Here is a 16659-nt window from a genome sequence, read left to right on the forward strand (position 1 = left end):
GAGCCCTGTCCCAGCTCCCTTCACACCACATAGCCCGGTCCTCTTTGGAGCGGGAGGCCTCTGCTGGACTTAATCCACCACCATGCAGACCCAGCCACAAAGACCTGGGACCTGAGTGGGTCCAGGCACTTTCAGGACCGAAGACAACTTTCTTCAACAAATGACAGGGATTATTCACCCCTCAAATATAAGTGGGGGTTATTCATTATTTGCCTCTTTAAATCTTGAGTTAATCTTACATTGATGTTAACAGTGACATTGACTTACTGGCTCTATTTCACAAGACTTCCTTTCAGGAGAGATTGAACAGCATCCCGTTCTTAGGGCTGTGACTGTAGATACCCATTTTGAGATGAGCCGTAACAGCTGTGACAGTTCTTATCTTCCTCTCTGTGATTTCTACATGCAATAAGGATATCCTTTCTCATCTAGAGGAGAGTGCCACTGTAACCTTTTTAGTACAGATTGCCCCAATTAAAAATTAGCAAAACTAGCTAAAGCTTCTGCATCTCTTTCTTCTCATGGTATGTCCCCGACTTGACGTGATAAGGGAAAAGCAGCAGGGGCCCTGACACCTTTTCTGTAAATATCCATCAGTGTGACATTCTAGCTTCACAGCAGTTAAGCTGTTGAAATAAAAGCATCCGGCTGGTATAAAATCCAGAAGCTTAATCAGGCCCTCGGCAAGACAAACATTTTGCACACAGCAGAAAATAGGAGGAAATGAATGTCTCTCTCAATACTTGACTAAGTATATTGGTTAGACATGTGTTGCAGATTATAGAAAACCCTCTAGAAATGGCATGAACAAATAAGGGGTAGATTTGCGTCATCACAAGAAGTTTGGAGGTAGGCAGCCCCCGGGGGCCAGCACAGTCGCTCAGCAAGGCTGTCAGACACCAGGGCTCTTTCTTTTTTTCTGCTTTGACTTCTTTAGTGGGTGGTCTTTTGACATCATGCTTGTCACCTCATGGTCACAAGGTGGCTGCAGTCTCTTCAGGATCCAGGCTGGAAGAAAGAGTCAAGAATGAAAAGGTAAAATATGAGGGAAGGGCCTTTTCTTCGTGAGGCCTCTTCTTCTGGCACTGGTAGCTGGCTGCCTGTATCTCGTTGACCTCCATGATGATGTCACATGCCCACTAGTTTTAAGTGAGGCTGGGAAATTAAAGTAATATGCTTTCCTGCCTCCGCACTAGAGGAAGGCAAAGAAAAAGATGACTGGAAATGTGGGTTGAATGTGCCAACCTACAATTTCTGCCACAAGGGATCACAGTACAGTACTACTGAATGGAAGAAAACAGGGCTAGCAGTAGGCCTTACCTACATAAATTGTTTTCTCCCAGGTGGGGAGAAGGTCATGGTCAGGACTGGTGTCTGATCAAATAGGCTATGGAAGTTGGGAAAAGAAGAGTCAGGATTGGCTAAGAAATCCATCCATGTGCAGAACTAGCGCCCTCCAAGAAGTCCTCCAAGTACTAATAATGACATGGAACGAGGGACGATCAAGTTTAATATCCCCAATTTGGGAAGAGATGTTAAAGAGTGCTAATATCGGTAGGACTGATGTGTGTCAAATATTATTCCAGGTACTTATGGATGTTTTCCCACAATAACATTTGAACCAAATACTGTTGTTCATGTTGAACAGTCACTAGTGAATACTCGAAGAGGGCACACAGTCAGTAAGTGGAAGTGGAAGATTTGAGCCCAGGTCTGCCCGACCAATTCCAGGGCTCTCTTTCTTATCCCATGCGGCCTTAGGTACCCCGAGGCCCCATAGGGACAAGTCTGGTTCATCTTCCTTATGATGGTCGTGCCCAGGCATCCACGAACTTCTGAGTGGGACCAGGAATACTGAGTCCCTGTCCTACCAGTTATAGCCCTCATACTGGGTTATGATTGCCTCCAACCACTGCTCTTCCTCTAGAACGGGAGCCCCCCTGAGGGCGAGGACTGTATCCTGTTCACTGTCGTATCCCCACTAACTGGCATAGAGTAGGTACTCAATAAATATTTGCTAAGATAAGGAATGATTGAAGGGCTGTGCTATTACAATATCTGTATTATGAGTGCCTGATGCTACACTGTGGTAGTCACTCGTTAAATTTTTCTTAAGTGGTCCGTGTAGGAAGGAGACTGTATCTCCAACTGACAGGTTTAGAGAACAATTCATGGGAGAGTCAGTCAACACTGAGCCCGTCTTTGTGACAGGAGTTTGAAACACTGAGGTGCGGGGAAGAGTGCTTTAGGTGGAGGAAGTGGGGACAAGGTCGTAGAGACGGGAAAGTACAGACTATTCAGGGAGAGGCCAGTCTGAATGGAGAGAAGTCACAGCTGAAGGGTAATAATAGGTATGGGAGAAAAGGGATTGTTGCCAAATATGATGGGGAAACGCTGGGTTAAATAAGCTAGGTTTTCTGTTACAATTCTCAGAGCCTTTAACAATGCTCCTGTGACTCCAAGCCTCATTTCTCAAACATTTGGCCTTTGGGGCCCTTTTCTTATTTATTTATTTATTTATTTATTTATTTATTTATTTATTTATTTTGTGGTATGCGGGCCTCTCACTGTTGTGGCCCCTCCCGTTGCGGAGCACAGGCTCCGGACGCACAGGCCCAGCGGCCGTGGCTCACGGGCCCAGCCGCTCCGCGGCATGTGGGATCCTCCCCGACTGGGGCACGAACCCGAGTCCCCTGCATCGGCAGGTGGACTCTCAACCACTGCGCCACCAGGGAAGCCCTGTACAGCCATTTTTAAGGGGATACAGGGACTGCAGAAGTTTACAACTTGTGCTTCTCTCCTCAGCCTTTTCTTGTCCCCAGCCTGCTGTGGTAGGCAGAATGGGCCCCCAGAGATGTCCACATCCGAATCCCTGGAACCTATGAATATGTTACCTAATATGGCAAAAGGGACTTTGCAGATGTAATTAGGTTATGGACTTTAGGGAGATTATCCTGGATTATATGGGTAGGCCCAATCTAATCACATGAGCCCTTAAAAGCAGAGAACTTTCTCTGGCTGGAAGCAGAAGCAAAGCAACAGAAGGGCAAGTCAGAGAGAAATGAAGTATGAAAAAGACTCCATGCTGTCTAGAAGATGAAGGGGGCAACATGACAAGAAATGCCGGTGGCTTTAAGTTGCTGAGAGAGGCGCCATCAAAGGAACAGGGACCCCAGTCCTCAGTCCTACAACCACAAGGAACTGAATTCTGCCAAAAACATGAGTAAGCATGGAAGCAGATTCTCCCCTCCAATTAGAGCCTAGGCCCTGAGTCCCCGAGCAGAGGAACCAGTGGAGCCCATCAGACTTCTGACCTCTAGGCTGTGAGATAATAAATTTGTGTTGTTTTAAGCCGCTTGTTTATTTTGACAGCCTTAGAAAACTAACACACCTGAGTAAAGTCATTAACATATCCAAAGTGGAAGCTGTGAAGGGAATAGAGGTTAGGAAGGGGCACCAGTGGGCTGAGGACTTTGGGGCTGTGTGTGAATTAGTTTTTAGCATTTTTTAAAAAAGATCAGTTGATTTGAGTCATTCACATCCTTCCCTCCCAGCCAGGCATCCCTGTATCTCTATGGCGAAAGGCTGCTGGAGGCTCAAAGGGCTCCCTGATAGGGCCAACTATGTGTCTTTTCAAGCATATCTGTGCGCTGTGACAACCAGATTCTGAGGTCTCCTTCATAAATGGCCCAAGACCTTTGCAACTCAACTGCTGGCCAATATTAGTGGATATATCACTTGAAATAAAGGGAACTCTCATTTACTAATCCTGACAGGTTGAAGTGCTGTTATTAAAGATAGCACTAAGGGTTCCTGCTGGTGAACAGCCCAGCCTTCTCTGGGAAGCCTGTAGCTTTTCAACAGAGGGCATTTCCCAGAAGGGGAGCCATTTGTCTGGGGCTCCAAAATAAACATCACCATGCTGGAGAAGGAATTTCAGCTTCCATGGTAGATAACCCGACTACCCTTAGATCTACAGCCAGTTTCTGAGTCTTCGTACTCTTTTGTTTCTAAATGTGGAGGAAAGTGTTTGCATTCTTTTATTTTACTAAAATAAAAGGCAGACATGGAGAGGGGCTTGGCTTTGCTGGCCTGAAACCTTTCTTCTTTTTGTTCCCATTTTGTTTGATTTTCTGAACCTATTTAAGGTTTTAACACAACAGATCTAATTATTTAAAGTCATGGAAATTTTTGCACAGCATCTAATCTCGGATGAGACACATTGTTACAGAGTACTTTTCATTTTTTAAAAGCTCAGGATTAATTTTAATGTTAAAGAAATTTGGAAATTCTGTACTGGATAAAAGTGCAGTTTAAAATCAAGGAAGCTTCTTGGATTACTTAGGACAAAACATCCTTTTTTATTAAACTTGACTGTATCTGCAGGCTGTTTTATTCATGCTCTATTGTCATCTCTAAAGCACGTAGAAGATGCTTTTCCCACACTGTGATTCAATACAGGCGCCCAAAAAGATGCTCTCAGATTTCATGTGTCTGGGTAATTAGCTGAATTTGAGCGGATCAGTTAAACCGTTTGAAGGTCAATAATGCATGAATTTCTGGCAGACTGCCTAGAAGAGTCCATAAACACACTTGTATAGGGACTAAACATGTTTATTTTGTGTTTTATATATGAAATAATGTTAGGATTAGTTTTGCCTGGAATTTAATTTTATGGCAGATTCATGTTTTAGTGTGACACAGAATAGTTCTGATGTGAATCCTTTCCAAATTTCCAAAGAAATATTTCCTCTCTTTTGCATATTTGGTAGCACAGTTTCTTATGGACCTTAAAATCAAATTCAAGCACCCCAAATTAAAATGTCAGAGTTTAGATTCCATGAGGAGGCCCTCTTGGAATTTGTTTAGGTGCCTTAATTAAAAGCCTAAGATAAATGTAAATACTGCATGGTAGTTAATTTTTTTCCCCTAAAGATAAAGTGTTTATGGAAAACTAATTTTGTCCCTAAAATTTAACTAGAGCATTCAGATATCAAAATAAACACATTCAATTTTGATAAAGATGCTTTTACTTCAGAGATTTTTTTCAGTGAACAAAGCAAATGCAGGTTTGGGACCAGCAACTTGTATCTTGATTTTGGTTCTGCCTTTCTCACTTGGAAAGTGTAAAGTTTAGGCTTGTTTTAACTTTATTAAAACTTCCAACTGATTATCTGTAACTGACAGATTTAGGAGTCCTGTGTCCCTTGTTGAAGACTTCTCCAGTACCATAGCTTCTGGGGAGGGTTTGCTTGTTCTACTCCAGCTGCCTTATCTGGGTCTGGTGAAAGGCAATCTTGCTGTGTCTGTATTTGTCATGAATGTACCTCTTGCTGTTTTTACACTGGGGCATGAGTATTCATGCCTCATGAATTGTCCAGGAAATAGCTCCTTCAGCCACTTCTCTTTGCTGTTAGAAAACAGCCAGGATAGTATTCTAGAGGCCTTCAACCTGAGGCATATGGTGGAGGCCTTTGTGTCCTGACATAAAGAAACCACCTTCTTTTTCTTAGAATTTTGATGAGGCTTTTGATTGCAGCGGACTATTGCTGAGCTATTGTCACCAGCTCCGGGAACAAGCCACACTCCCAGGGTTCTGCTCCTAATGGCCAGGGGCTTTCTAGACCACTGTTGTTAGGCACCAGGGAGCAGGAGTTGATTGCCTGGGATTATATGAATTTATGTCCATCACACAGGAAGCTGATTCTAGTCACAGTTTTAGGATCCCAAGCCATGAGGAGCCTGCCCCAGACTTTACTGGATGTCATCTGCTTTTGATAGTTGAGAGCTCCATATTTTCATTTTATCTACATGCTACATACATTTAATTTGCCTTGCATTTTTTCTTCCCTAAAAAAGTGGACTTTTAAAGAATAATTGTTTTCAAACTCATATAATTTGCCTCATTATTATAACTTGGAAAAATTTTTTAAATTTATATACCAACTAAATCCTTTGGGAATACAACAAGGTAGCAATAAAAATGTCCTTTGCAGAAAAGGTAGCATTAAATGTAGCAGGTGCTAATCTGTATGGTTCTACTTCATTGGTTATTTTTTGTGAAACCAGCCTTTTGGCTAAACACTTCTCCCATTTCCGCAGCACCCAAGAGTGCAAGACTGTGTAAACACAGAGAACATTGTTGTGAACTGTTTACTCTGGCCCACAGCCTCTCCTAGCCTTCTGATCCCTGCTCCAGCTCAAGGGTCAGAGGTCCACAGCAGGCCTGGACTCTTAAGTCCAGCCTTCAGTTACTCTGAGGTAGTTGAGGATAAAGCCAAAGGGCTGGCCTTCTCTTATTGTGAAATCTAATTACATTTATAAGGGGGGTCTTCTACACAGGAAGTTAATTTTTGGTGGAAAACTCTGTAAGAGTCATTGCATTCCAGAAACACAAGTGCAAGAGTAAGTGAAGCAAACTATGGCTGCAGCTGGAAAATGATTCCTGCATCTGTCACAAATGTTCCTGTGTCAGGGTTCACTCTGCTTTCCTGCACAAAAAACTCTTGATGATTTATGCACCTAAAGATGTATCTTAGCAACGGCTGTGAAGGGGAAATGTACTGAGAAACTTTCTCTAGCCTTTGTCTAGAGGGAGCTCCAAAGCAGAGGTTACATGCTATTTAGCATGTTCTCTACAAGGCAGTTGACATATAATTATATTAGTTTTAAAAAGAAAAAGGCAGGGACTTCCCTGGTGGCACAGTGGTTAAGAATCCACCTGCCAATGCAGGGGACACGGGTTTGAGCCCTGGTCCAAGAAGATCCCACATTCCGTGGAGCAACTAAGCCCGTGCGCCACAGCTACTGAGCCTGCTACTAAGCTTAAGGATTGAACTAGAAAATGGGCTGTTTTAGGTCTGACCCAAAGGCACAGTGGAGACCCCTTACTGGACCCTAGTACAGCTTCCTTGTTTCATTTGCACAGAAATGGGCAGCCACTGGCAGGGGGCACAGCAGGGACATCAGACATGTACTGACTTTCTAGCCACTCATCTCTTTATTTTAATGTCTCTGGTCCTCCCCCCTGCACTGCACGCCAATCTCAAAGTTCAAAGTGACTGGGTTTAGGCTAGGGATGCAGTGAGGCTTGAGTGTGTATTGTGTGGCTGAGCAAATCCTTTTTAGGTTTTGCTGTCTACTTCTCCAATACTCTAGCCTTTATCTTTCTAGGAGAGAAGAACTTTTCCCTCCTTTTTGAATTAAGGACTTCTAAGTCCATATGAAGTGGGGCAGGTAATCCATTTAAGATTACATACAAGAAAAAAGTCACTTAGACTGTCTTGGAAAATGGGGAAGAGAGTTATATAAGTTTGTTATAAATTAAGCACATAGAGTTATGTTTAAGAAGCATAAAAATATGTGAAATTGTACTCTAATTCTATATTTTGTCAGGTTGAGGAGGGAGATGAAAGAGAAGAAAGTAAGTCTCAGATGCGGAGGGTAAAAGGAAAAGCAAAGGGAATGAAGATAGGGAGAAAGGCTTATTACCCTTAGCTCAGAGGTGGAGTTTCTAGGAGGATTTTGAGTTTTAGGTCAGTTAACTGCTCTTCTTGGACATTAAGTTTCATAGCATCATCTCTTATCACCGCCCTTTGAAGTGCTAATTGATTAGTCATTCATTGCTAGTTTCTCAGAATGCTGTAGGTATCTTAGCATCACCCAATGGGACAGCAGCAAGCAGGCCAAGAGGAGATCCTCCCCTTGGCTGACAAAGCAGACAGCAATTCTGCCCTGTGTTGTGACCGTCCAAGGTCAAAAATGCCCCAGCCTGCCAAATAGAGAAGCTTAAGTAAACAAGGAAACAGACCAATGTGATCTTTAACAGCAAACTGCTTATCACTTTCCTGATGGCAGTCCTTTATCTTTCATGCAGATACCAGAAGTACTGTGAGCCCCTTACCAGCTTTGACTACAACCCTTTACCCCTGGCCAGTCCTCATCACCTTCCTTCCTCCTTAACAACCAGTGCAATGTATTGGTTTCCTCACTCTCACTGGAGAGTCAAATGCAGGGTACAGCCAAGTTTTCTAGATTCTTTGGCTTGCCTCTGGCTACAGTTGACTCCCATGCAGCTCCAGGACCATATTTATTTGTTCAATGGTTAGCTACTTTAACACTGCTGTCATTAACACCCTAACGTCTCCAAAGAGCGGTCCTCAGACCTGCAGCATATGAACATCAACTGGGAGGTTGTTAGAAATGCAGAATCATAAGCTCATTTTCAGATCTTCTGGGTCAGAATCTATACACTACCACAATCGCCCGGTGATTCTCACATGCACATTAAAGTTTTAGCCCTGCTGGCCTCCCTGACTCCCATCTTTTTTCAATTCCAGATTGCTTCATCTGCCAGAAACCACACTTAAGTGACCTTTAGACTCAGGGCTCCTTCATAATCTTTGTATTCATTTTAAAATTTCCTAGGGTGCTCTGAGAATGACCCCTCAAACTCCCTTTCTACTCTTCACCTCCTCATTCCCAGTTTTTCTCCTCCCATTGCTATTTTCTTTCTGTCTAACTTTACAGAGATCAGATGACTTTGCTGTGCTAATATTTTTTTCCTTCTATGCCTCAATATATTTCTGGTCTTCTGCCACCCTCTATTTTCTCAAGTTTCAGATGAAGTAATATCCTTCTCATTTCTAACGATAGTTCTTTTACCAGTGCCTTTTATTTATTTTTTAATTAATTAATTTTTGGCTGAGTTGGGTCTTCGTTGCTGCACTCGGGCTTTCTCTAGTTGCAGCGAGCGGAGCACGGGCTACTCTTCGTTGCAGTGCACGGGCTTCTCATTGCGATGGCTTCTCATGTTGCGGAGCGTGGGCTCTAGGCACGCGGGCTCAGTAGTTGTGGCGCACGGGCTTAGTTGCTCCATGGCATGTGGGATCTTCCTGGCCCAGGGCTCGAACCCGTGTCCCCTGCATTGGCAGGCGGATTCTTAACCACTGTGCCACCAGGGAAGTCCCTACCTGTTCCTTTTATACACTTTCCTTTTCCCTTCCTTTAGGATCTTGCTGTCTTACTGGTCTTCCTTCTCACAGAATCATTTCCATCATCTCCACTAAACCCTTCCTTTTTGTATCCAAATGTGCAAACATGTTCTTTTAAGAAAATCACAGCATACACATTCACATTCACTTGATCCTACTTTTTTCTGGTTTGTGTTCTGTTTCTCCTCTTTCACAATCAGATTTTTCCAACAAATAGTATAGAACCATGGTTTACTGTTGAGGCAATTTTGACCCCCAACCCCTTCCTTTCAGGGACATTTGGCAGCATCTGGAGATATTTTTGGTTGCTGCAGCTGTGGGAGATGTTCCTGGCATCTGGAGGCCAAGGATGCTACTGACCATCGTGCAGTGCACAAGACAGCCCTCACAACAAATAATTCTCTGGCTATCGTGACCAACCGTCCCAGTTTGCCTTCAACTTTCTGGTTATAGCACTGAAAGTCCTGTGTCCCAGGAAACCCCTCATTCCTGGGCATACTGGGATGGTTGGTCACCCTTTATCTGGCCCCAAACGTCCAAAGTACCAAAGGTGACAAACCCTGCTCCAGAAGGAAGACCCATTAACTTCACTTTTTTCTCACCAAGTCCCTTCCCTTCAATCTGACTTCTATTTATTTTTTTTTTGGACTTCACACCACGTGGCTTGTGGGATCTTAGTTCCCCGACCAGGGATTGAACCCGCACCCTCGGCAACGAAAGCACAGAGTCCTAACCACTGGACTGCCAGGGAATTCCCCAATCTGATATTTAATTTCTGTTCCTTCCCATGAAAACAGTTCTCTAGAAAGTCACCAATGGTCACCTTGTTCCAATCAAGTAATCCAGTTGCCTCTTCTCCTCCCCTCAACCTTTTTGATCTCTTTCAAGCATTTGTCACTGTTAATTTGCTCTTCATTTTTAAAAATGTTTTTTATTATTTATTTGGCTGCGTTGGCTCCTAGTTGTGGCACGTGGGATCTTCGTTGCAGCGTGTGGGGTCTTTAGTTGTAGCATGCAAACTCTTAGTTGAGACATGCGTGTGGGATCTAGTTCTCTGACCAGGGATCGAACCCGGGCCCCCTGCATTGAGACCACAGAGTCTTAACCACTGGACCACCAGGGAAGTCCCTGCTATTCATTTTGACGTCTTTTTTCCTCATAATCTTGCTTCTCTCCCTCCTACCCTCATCACCGTGCCTTCTCTCTTTTGTGGGTTCCTATTTCTACTACATCTTAAACGTAGGTAGTCTCTCAGTTAAGTGTTCCTTGGCTCTCTTCTTTACTCTTCTAATAAAAGAATTAATTTCACACCTTATCTTTTTTTATTTTTTGGCTGTGCTGTGCAGCTTGTGATCTTAGTTCTCCGACCAGGGATTGAACCTGGGCCCTCGGCAGTGAGAGCACGGAGTCCTAACCACTGAACTACCAGGGAATTACCTAATTTCACTCCTTATCTTCAGCTCTCATCTTTATTGGTTGATTCCCAAATCACTTTCCTGAGTCCTAGTCCTTCATTTCCAATTGAGGGGTTCCCTTGGATACCCAGCAGAATCTAAAACTCAACCTGATTAATGGCAGGTTAAGAAGAACAATTTTATATGTTGGCAAAGAGGAAAGATAATACAGTCTAGCTTCCATTTCCAGTCTTATCTTCTATTTTGGTCTGATATAACCCTTAAACTCTACCCAACCAGGATAACTCTCTCCATGCTCTTATATATCTTGTGATTCCCTCCTTCCATGATTTCGTTCCATGTATTCTTGAAAACTGTAAATCACTTCTGCCTTTTCCCTCTTCAGATCTTCCTACTCATTACAATCAGGAAAGTGTGGAATGACAAAAATACTGGATTAGGAGTCAGAAGACCTATTTCTGTCACTTTACTTTCTTTTAGGATTGGGACAATTACTTGAACTTCCTATGGCTATATATATTTTAAATAAAGAAATAATAATCCTATCTGTGCCTATCTCAGGTAGCTAATATGAAAAAATGCTTTGAAAGATGTGAATTGCCATATAAACATTGTCTGACTTGAACTCCAATAGCACTTTGAGCCTTTCATATAGAAACTTATTATCTCTTGCTTATAAAATAGTGACAAATATTAGACTTCTTAAAAGTAGAGATCATAAACTAAGCCATTTCCTTCTGTAGTTTCTATCATTGTGCATATAATGTTAACAGATTGAGTAACGACTGATGAAAGAAAAGCAATTCCACTTGATATTCAGTCTTTCTAACTATTCTTGATTCACTAATTCCAAATATTTTCTACTATATCAAATTTATCACCCTTTTTTTTGTTTGTTTTTTCAAATCTCCAATTTAGGTGATGTCTTTCCAGTGCAAATGAATCCAATAGCTCAATCTCAGTTTATACCTTTGGCTGAAGTTCTTTGCTGTGCTGTATCTGATATGAATGCCGCTCAGATTGTAGTAACACAGGAATCACTATTGGAACATTTGGTGAAACATTACCCAGGTAGAGTAACAAGTTTTTCTCTATTAGTTCATTGTATGTGTTTGGTTTCTATTTATAAATCATCTTAAACACATAAACTGGGCAATATCTAATTTTTTTTCTATTATAGAACCTTGTATTAGAGCCCTGGTGGAAAAAGGTCTGCATCAGCAAGTTTATGAGTATTTCTTTTATTTTCCAGATGAACTTTTTCAAAAATAATGTTTATGGTAATAATTAAGTCAGACTCTGTAGAAAGGAGTGCAAAAGAAAAAATGATGATTCAGTTTCTCCCCTGCCTCCTTTATTTTTTGACTGTGCCCCTCGGTGTGTGGGATCTTAGCTCCCCAACGAGGGATTAAACCCATGCCCCCTAAAGTGGAAGCCCCCCCTGTAGTGGAAGCATGCAAGTCTTAACCACTGGACCACCAGGGAAGTCCCTGCCTCCTATTCTTAAATTGCCACTTCCCAGAGGTGACATCTTCTATCGTTTATAGTTTCTCGTGGACATGTTCATAAGTTATATTTGAATATATGTATCCTTTTTAAATAAGTTGGATCATTCTATACATTCTCTCTGCACCTTTCCTTTTTTTAACTTAAAGGCATGTTTTTGAGATCTTTCCGTATAAGCATATATCGATCTATCTCATTCTTTTCATAGCTGCATGATATCCCAGTGCATGAATGTAGAAGAGTATTTTTAATTTTTCCCATTATAAGATATGCTTATTGTAGAAAAATCCAGAAAATATAGAAGAGTAATCACTTATAGTACCACTACTCAAAGGAAACCAATATTAACATATTGATGTATTTTGTGTTACACATTTTTAACATTGTTTTCATAATATGAATATAATTTTGAACCCTGCTATTCAGAAAGGGAATTTCTTTTAAAATTGTTACCTTCTCTGTTTGAAAAACCATCATAATTCAGATGTTAGGTAGTTTGCCCTCACCCAAGCACAGACTGATTTTCATTTTCTCTTTAGATTCTTACTGAGGTTTAAGCTATGAGACTGTGGTTTTCAAAAACTTCCATGTTCGCTTTCAAGAAGGCTTTCCTTAGTCAAAATTTAAATTTATAATGAGGTTGTATAACTTGGTGTTTGTGTTTGAGTGAACAGATTTTTTTTCTTTGCTTAACCGGTAACCTAGCCATATGTCTTTGTGTAGATGAAATTATATTCCTATTATTCAGTTGAATTATGATTATTGTTAATGCTTCTTTGACATTTTAATTATATATATTAATTGTGTTACAATTAGCTCTGGGTTCATCAAGCAAATGTGTGGTCATTTCTGAGTTACTGATTTCACTCATTAAAATGTTTCTTATTCAGAACGTATCAGTGTAAAGTGCTTATTTGTTTTAGGCATTGCAATTCCATCTCAAGATATTCTCTATACCACTCTGGGAACTCTCATTAAAGAAAGGAAGATTTATCACACTGGAGAAGGATACTTCATAGTTACTCCTCAGACTTACTTCATTACAAATACAACCCCCCAAGAAAATAAGAGAGTCCTATCAGATGAAAGTCCCCGGATGCCAACTTCCATTACATACCTGGTGAACATGGAAAGCTGTGCAGACTTAGCCAAAGAAAATGCGGCCCCCATATCCCATTGTCATTCTTGCCAGTGTTTCCATGATGTGTGCACTCAGTATATACAGGAACCACCAACTGCTGCAGAAGTGACTAGAAAATGCCGGAAAGGTCTTGGGGAATCCAAACCTTTGGTACAGAATCGAACAGTTTCAGTGTCTGAAGAGAATCATGTCTGTGACAGCGCCAAACCTTTACCATTCACAAAAGACAGAGAAAAAGCCAAGAAATTTGGCTTTAGCCTCTTCTGGCGCAGTATATCCAGAAAGGAGAAGTCCAGAACAGAGCACAGCAGTTTCTCTGCCCAGTTCCCACCAGAAGAATGGCCCGTCCGAGATGAAGATAACTTGGACAATATCCCTCGAGACATTGAACATGAGATAATCAAACGAATTAATCCCATTTTGACTGTTGACAACTTGATCAAACATACTGTCATAATGCAAAAATACGAAGAACAGAAAAAATATAATAGCCAGGGCACTTCCACTTATACGCTGACACTCAGGCATAAGTATCCTTTAAAAGTGGGAGTTAAGAAAAGTCAGGGCCGGTCTGTAAAGCCTCGAAGGCAGGGCCATTCACATAGAGATAGAGACAAAGCCAGGAGTCAGGGAAGTGGGCCTCAGCCAGGAAGCATTAGGCTGGAGAAACACCCCAAGCTCCCTGCTACACAGCCCACGCCTGGAATTAAAAGCCCAAATGAAGTAGAACTTCAGAAACCACTTGGTGAGAATCCATCAGTGCTAGGTTCCCATTTGATTTACAAAAAGCGAATCAGTAATCCTTTCCAGGGTTTCTCTAACCGAAGGAGCCCAATAACCAAAGAGCACAACATCCAGATCAGTGAGCTGAAACCCAGTCAGACTGGACCAAAGGGAAAGCCTTTCCAAAGGGCAAGGTCTTTGGATTCCTCAAGAATCTTTGAGAGTGAAGCCAAACAGTCATACAGTGAACAATGTAATGATAAACTGAGAGCAGAATCCATTTATGTGAATCACTCTACTGTCAAACCTATCAGTGATGACTTTAGAGATAACCTCTTCAATTACTCTCAATGTGGTGTTTTACAAAATGATAGTAAATGCTGTTCCTTCAGGGAAAGCACGTTGAGATGTGATGTGTATGGTGGAGAAAATGAGGCAATCCCTGAAGTCTCGAGGAAAAGTTACTCTCATTTTGACACATTAGAAGAGACAAAAGAAACACAGCATGTCCTGCCATCACGAGGTTCCTCTTCTTTAGACCAAGCATCCTCTGCTTGTAGATTAGTTGATGAAACAATACACCAGTTCCAAAATCTTGGTCTTTTGGATTACCCAGTTGGTGCAAACCATTTGAGACAACCTGAGAGACAAGACAGAGACTCAGAGGAAACTCTGATGAGAAAGGCGTTTATCCAGGAAGCAGAGACTGTGAGTCTAGAAAATGAAGGACTTTCTAATGATGACCAGGCCTTGTATCAGAATGAAGCAGATGATGAGGATGGGGCCTGCAGTTCATTGTATCTAGATGAGGATGACTTTTCTGAGAATGAGGACTTAATTCAAATGCTGCCTGGCCACATTCAATTTTCCTTTCCAGGGGGAAACAAGTGGAATCATTTAGGAAAACGAAAGGTGACTGAAAGGTCTCTGACTGAGTACAATAGCAACATACAGAGGTTTGAGCCTCTGGTGCTTAAAGGAAATGAACATTACAAGCCCACTGGGTTGCTTACTAATCCTGGTGAAGGCCAAAAACCTAATCTCTCTGCTGAAAACTGTGTCCTCAATTTAGGGATCCAGTCTGGTTCTGACTATGAAAAGGAACCCAGTGTAGCTAAATGTGTACAGGCCTCAGCACCTGCTGATGGAAGTATATTTGATTACTACAGCACAAGGAAAGGTGCTTTGGAGGCTGAAACCCTACCAGACCCTGTTGGTGACACAGGAAAGAAACCAGCCACCTGGAGTCAGAGTGCTCAGAATCAGGAAATGAGAAAACAGTTCACACACAAGTTAGAACTGTTCAACACTTCGCATATGCCAGTGTTGGCTCAGGACGTCCAACCTGAACATGGTCACTTGGAAGGAACAGAAAATCAGAGCATGGCAGGAGATAGTGGAATAGATTCTCCACGGTAAGTGCACATAAAAGTGATTGGCCACTATCCCACAGGAATTACTAAAATCAAGGGCATACTGAGTTACCTTGTGGGAGACTCCTGAATAAATTTTTTATAATGATACAAGTCTACCAGCCTTTACTGAATAAATTGTATGAAGTTACAATGAAATCTCTTGTATAATAGGATAGAGTTCATTTTTAATGTGAACCAAGATTTGACTGTTCCCCTACTACTAAATCTTGAATTATTTCTAAAAATAGGAAGGGACTACCATAAACCAAGCACTTCCTGAACTGAAGGTTGGAAAGTTTTCACTTATATTCCTGGTTCTACACAGGTTGAGATAGAGATGTGGCTACTTTCCACTAATATTTTCCATGCCAGTTTGTTTAAATAACACTGTTCAGAATATAAAAGTAATTTGGTCATAATAGAACATTTAAGAAGTACTGAAAAGTAGTTTTTTTGTTTGTTTGTTTTGGTTTTTTGTTGTTGTTTTTTTTGCGGTACACGGGCCTCTCGCTGTTGTGGCCTCTCCCGTTGCGGAGCACAGGCTCCGGACGCACAGGCTCAGCGGCCATGGCTCACGGGCCCAACCTCTCCGCAGCATGTGGGATCTTCCCGGACCGGGGCACGAACCCATGTCCCCTGCATCGGCAGGCGGACTCTCAACCACTGCGCCACCAGGGAAGCCCCTGAAAAGTAGTTTTTAAAAAACATCTATAATCACCCTACCATCTAGATATTTCTAAAAATCCTTTTATATTTGGTGTATTTATAATATTTTGGTCTGAACATATTGAATCTATATATTTTGTCTGTTGAGCTCATACTGTAGTTGCTATTTTGCATGTTGCTTTTTTCAATAGAATATAATGAACATTCCCCCATGTTATTAAATAGTTTTCTAAAAAGTCAGCTTAAAATTTGGCATGTATCTTCATTAGTTTTTTTATTATATAAAATTATTGTGTACCTCTTTTTTAAACAGTAATATAGAAATGTAAAAAGTAAAACCGGTAGTCTCCATTCCCTAGCCTTTTCCATTCCTCTTCCGTAGAGGTGACCTAAATATTGTTAACAGTTTGGCATATATTCTTTCAGACTTTTTCCCTTGCGTTTATAAATATAATTATTTTCTAACAACAGAGCATACAGAGCTGTGGCTTTCTTTTTCACCTAACTTATCATGGATATCCTGCAATCAGTACATATATATCCTGCTTTTTTGGGGGGCACTGCGCTGTGCAGCTTGCAGGATCTTTGTTCCCTGACCGGGGATTGAACCTGGGTCCTCAGCAGTGAAAGCTCAAGAGTCTTAACCACTGGACCACCAGGGAATTCCCTCCAGCTCATTTTTCTTTCTTTTTTTTTTTTTTTTTTTTTTTTTTTTTTTTGCTGTGCCATGCAGCATGCATGTGGGATCTTAGTTCCCTGACCAGGATCGAACCCGTGCCCCTGCAGTGGAAGCGTGGAGT

The 16659-nt window shown here is 41.7% G+C and overlaps 1 protein-coding gene across 1 annotated transcript in view; it reads left to right on the forward strand.

Moving 5' to 3' along the window:
• Positions 1–16659, forward strand: part of STOX1 (storkhead box 1) — a 51208-nt gene that overhangs the window by 32338 nt on the left and 2211 nt on the right. The window contains exons 2-3 of the mRNA XM_082630591.1: positions 11327–11479; positions 12838–15193. Coding sequence (XP_082486717.1) covers positions 11327–11479; positions 12838–15193 — 2509 coding nt within the window. The remainder of the gene's footprint in view (positions 1–11326; positions 11480–12837; positions 15194–16659) is intronic.

Source organism: Mesoplodon mirus, assembly GCF_964341445.2.
Source record: "Mesoplodon mirus genome assembly, chromosome: 2".
Taxonomy (NCBI): domain Eukaryota; kingdom Metazoa; phylum Chordata; class Mammalia; order Artiodactyla; family Ziphiidae; genus Mesoplodon; species Mesoplodon mirus.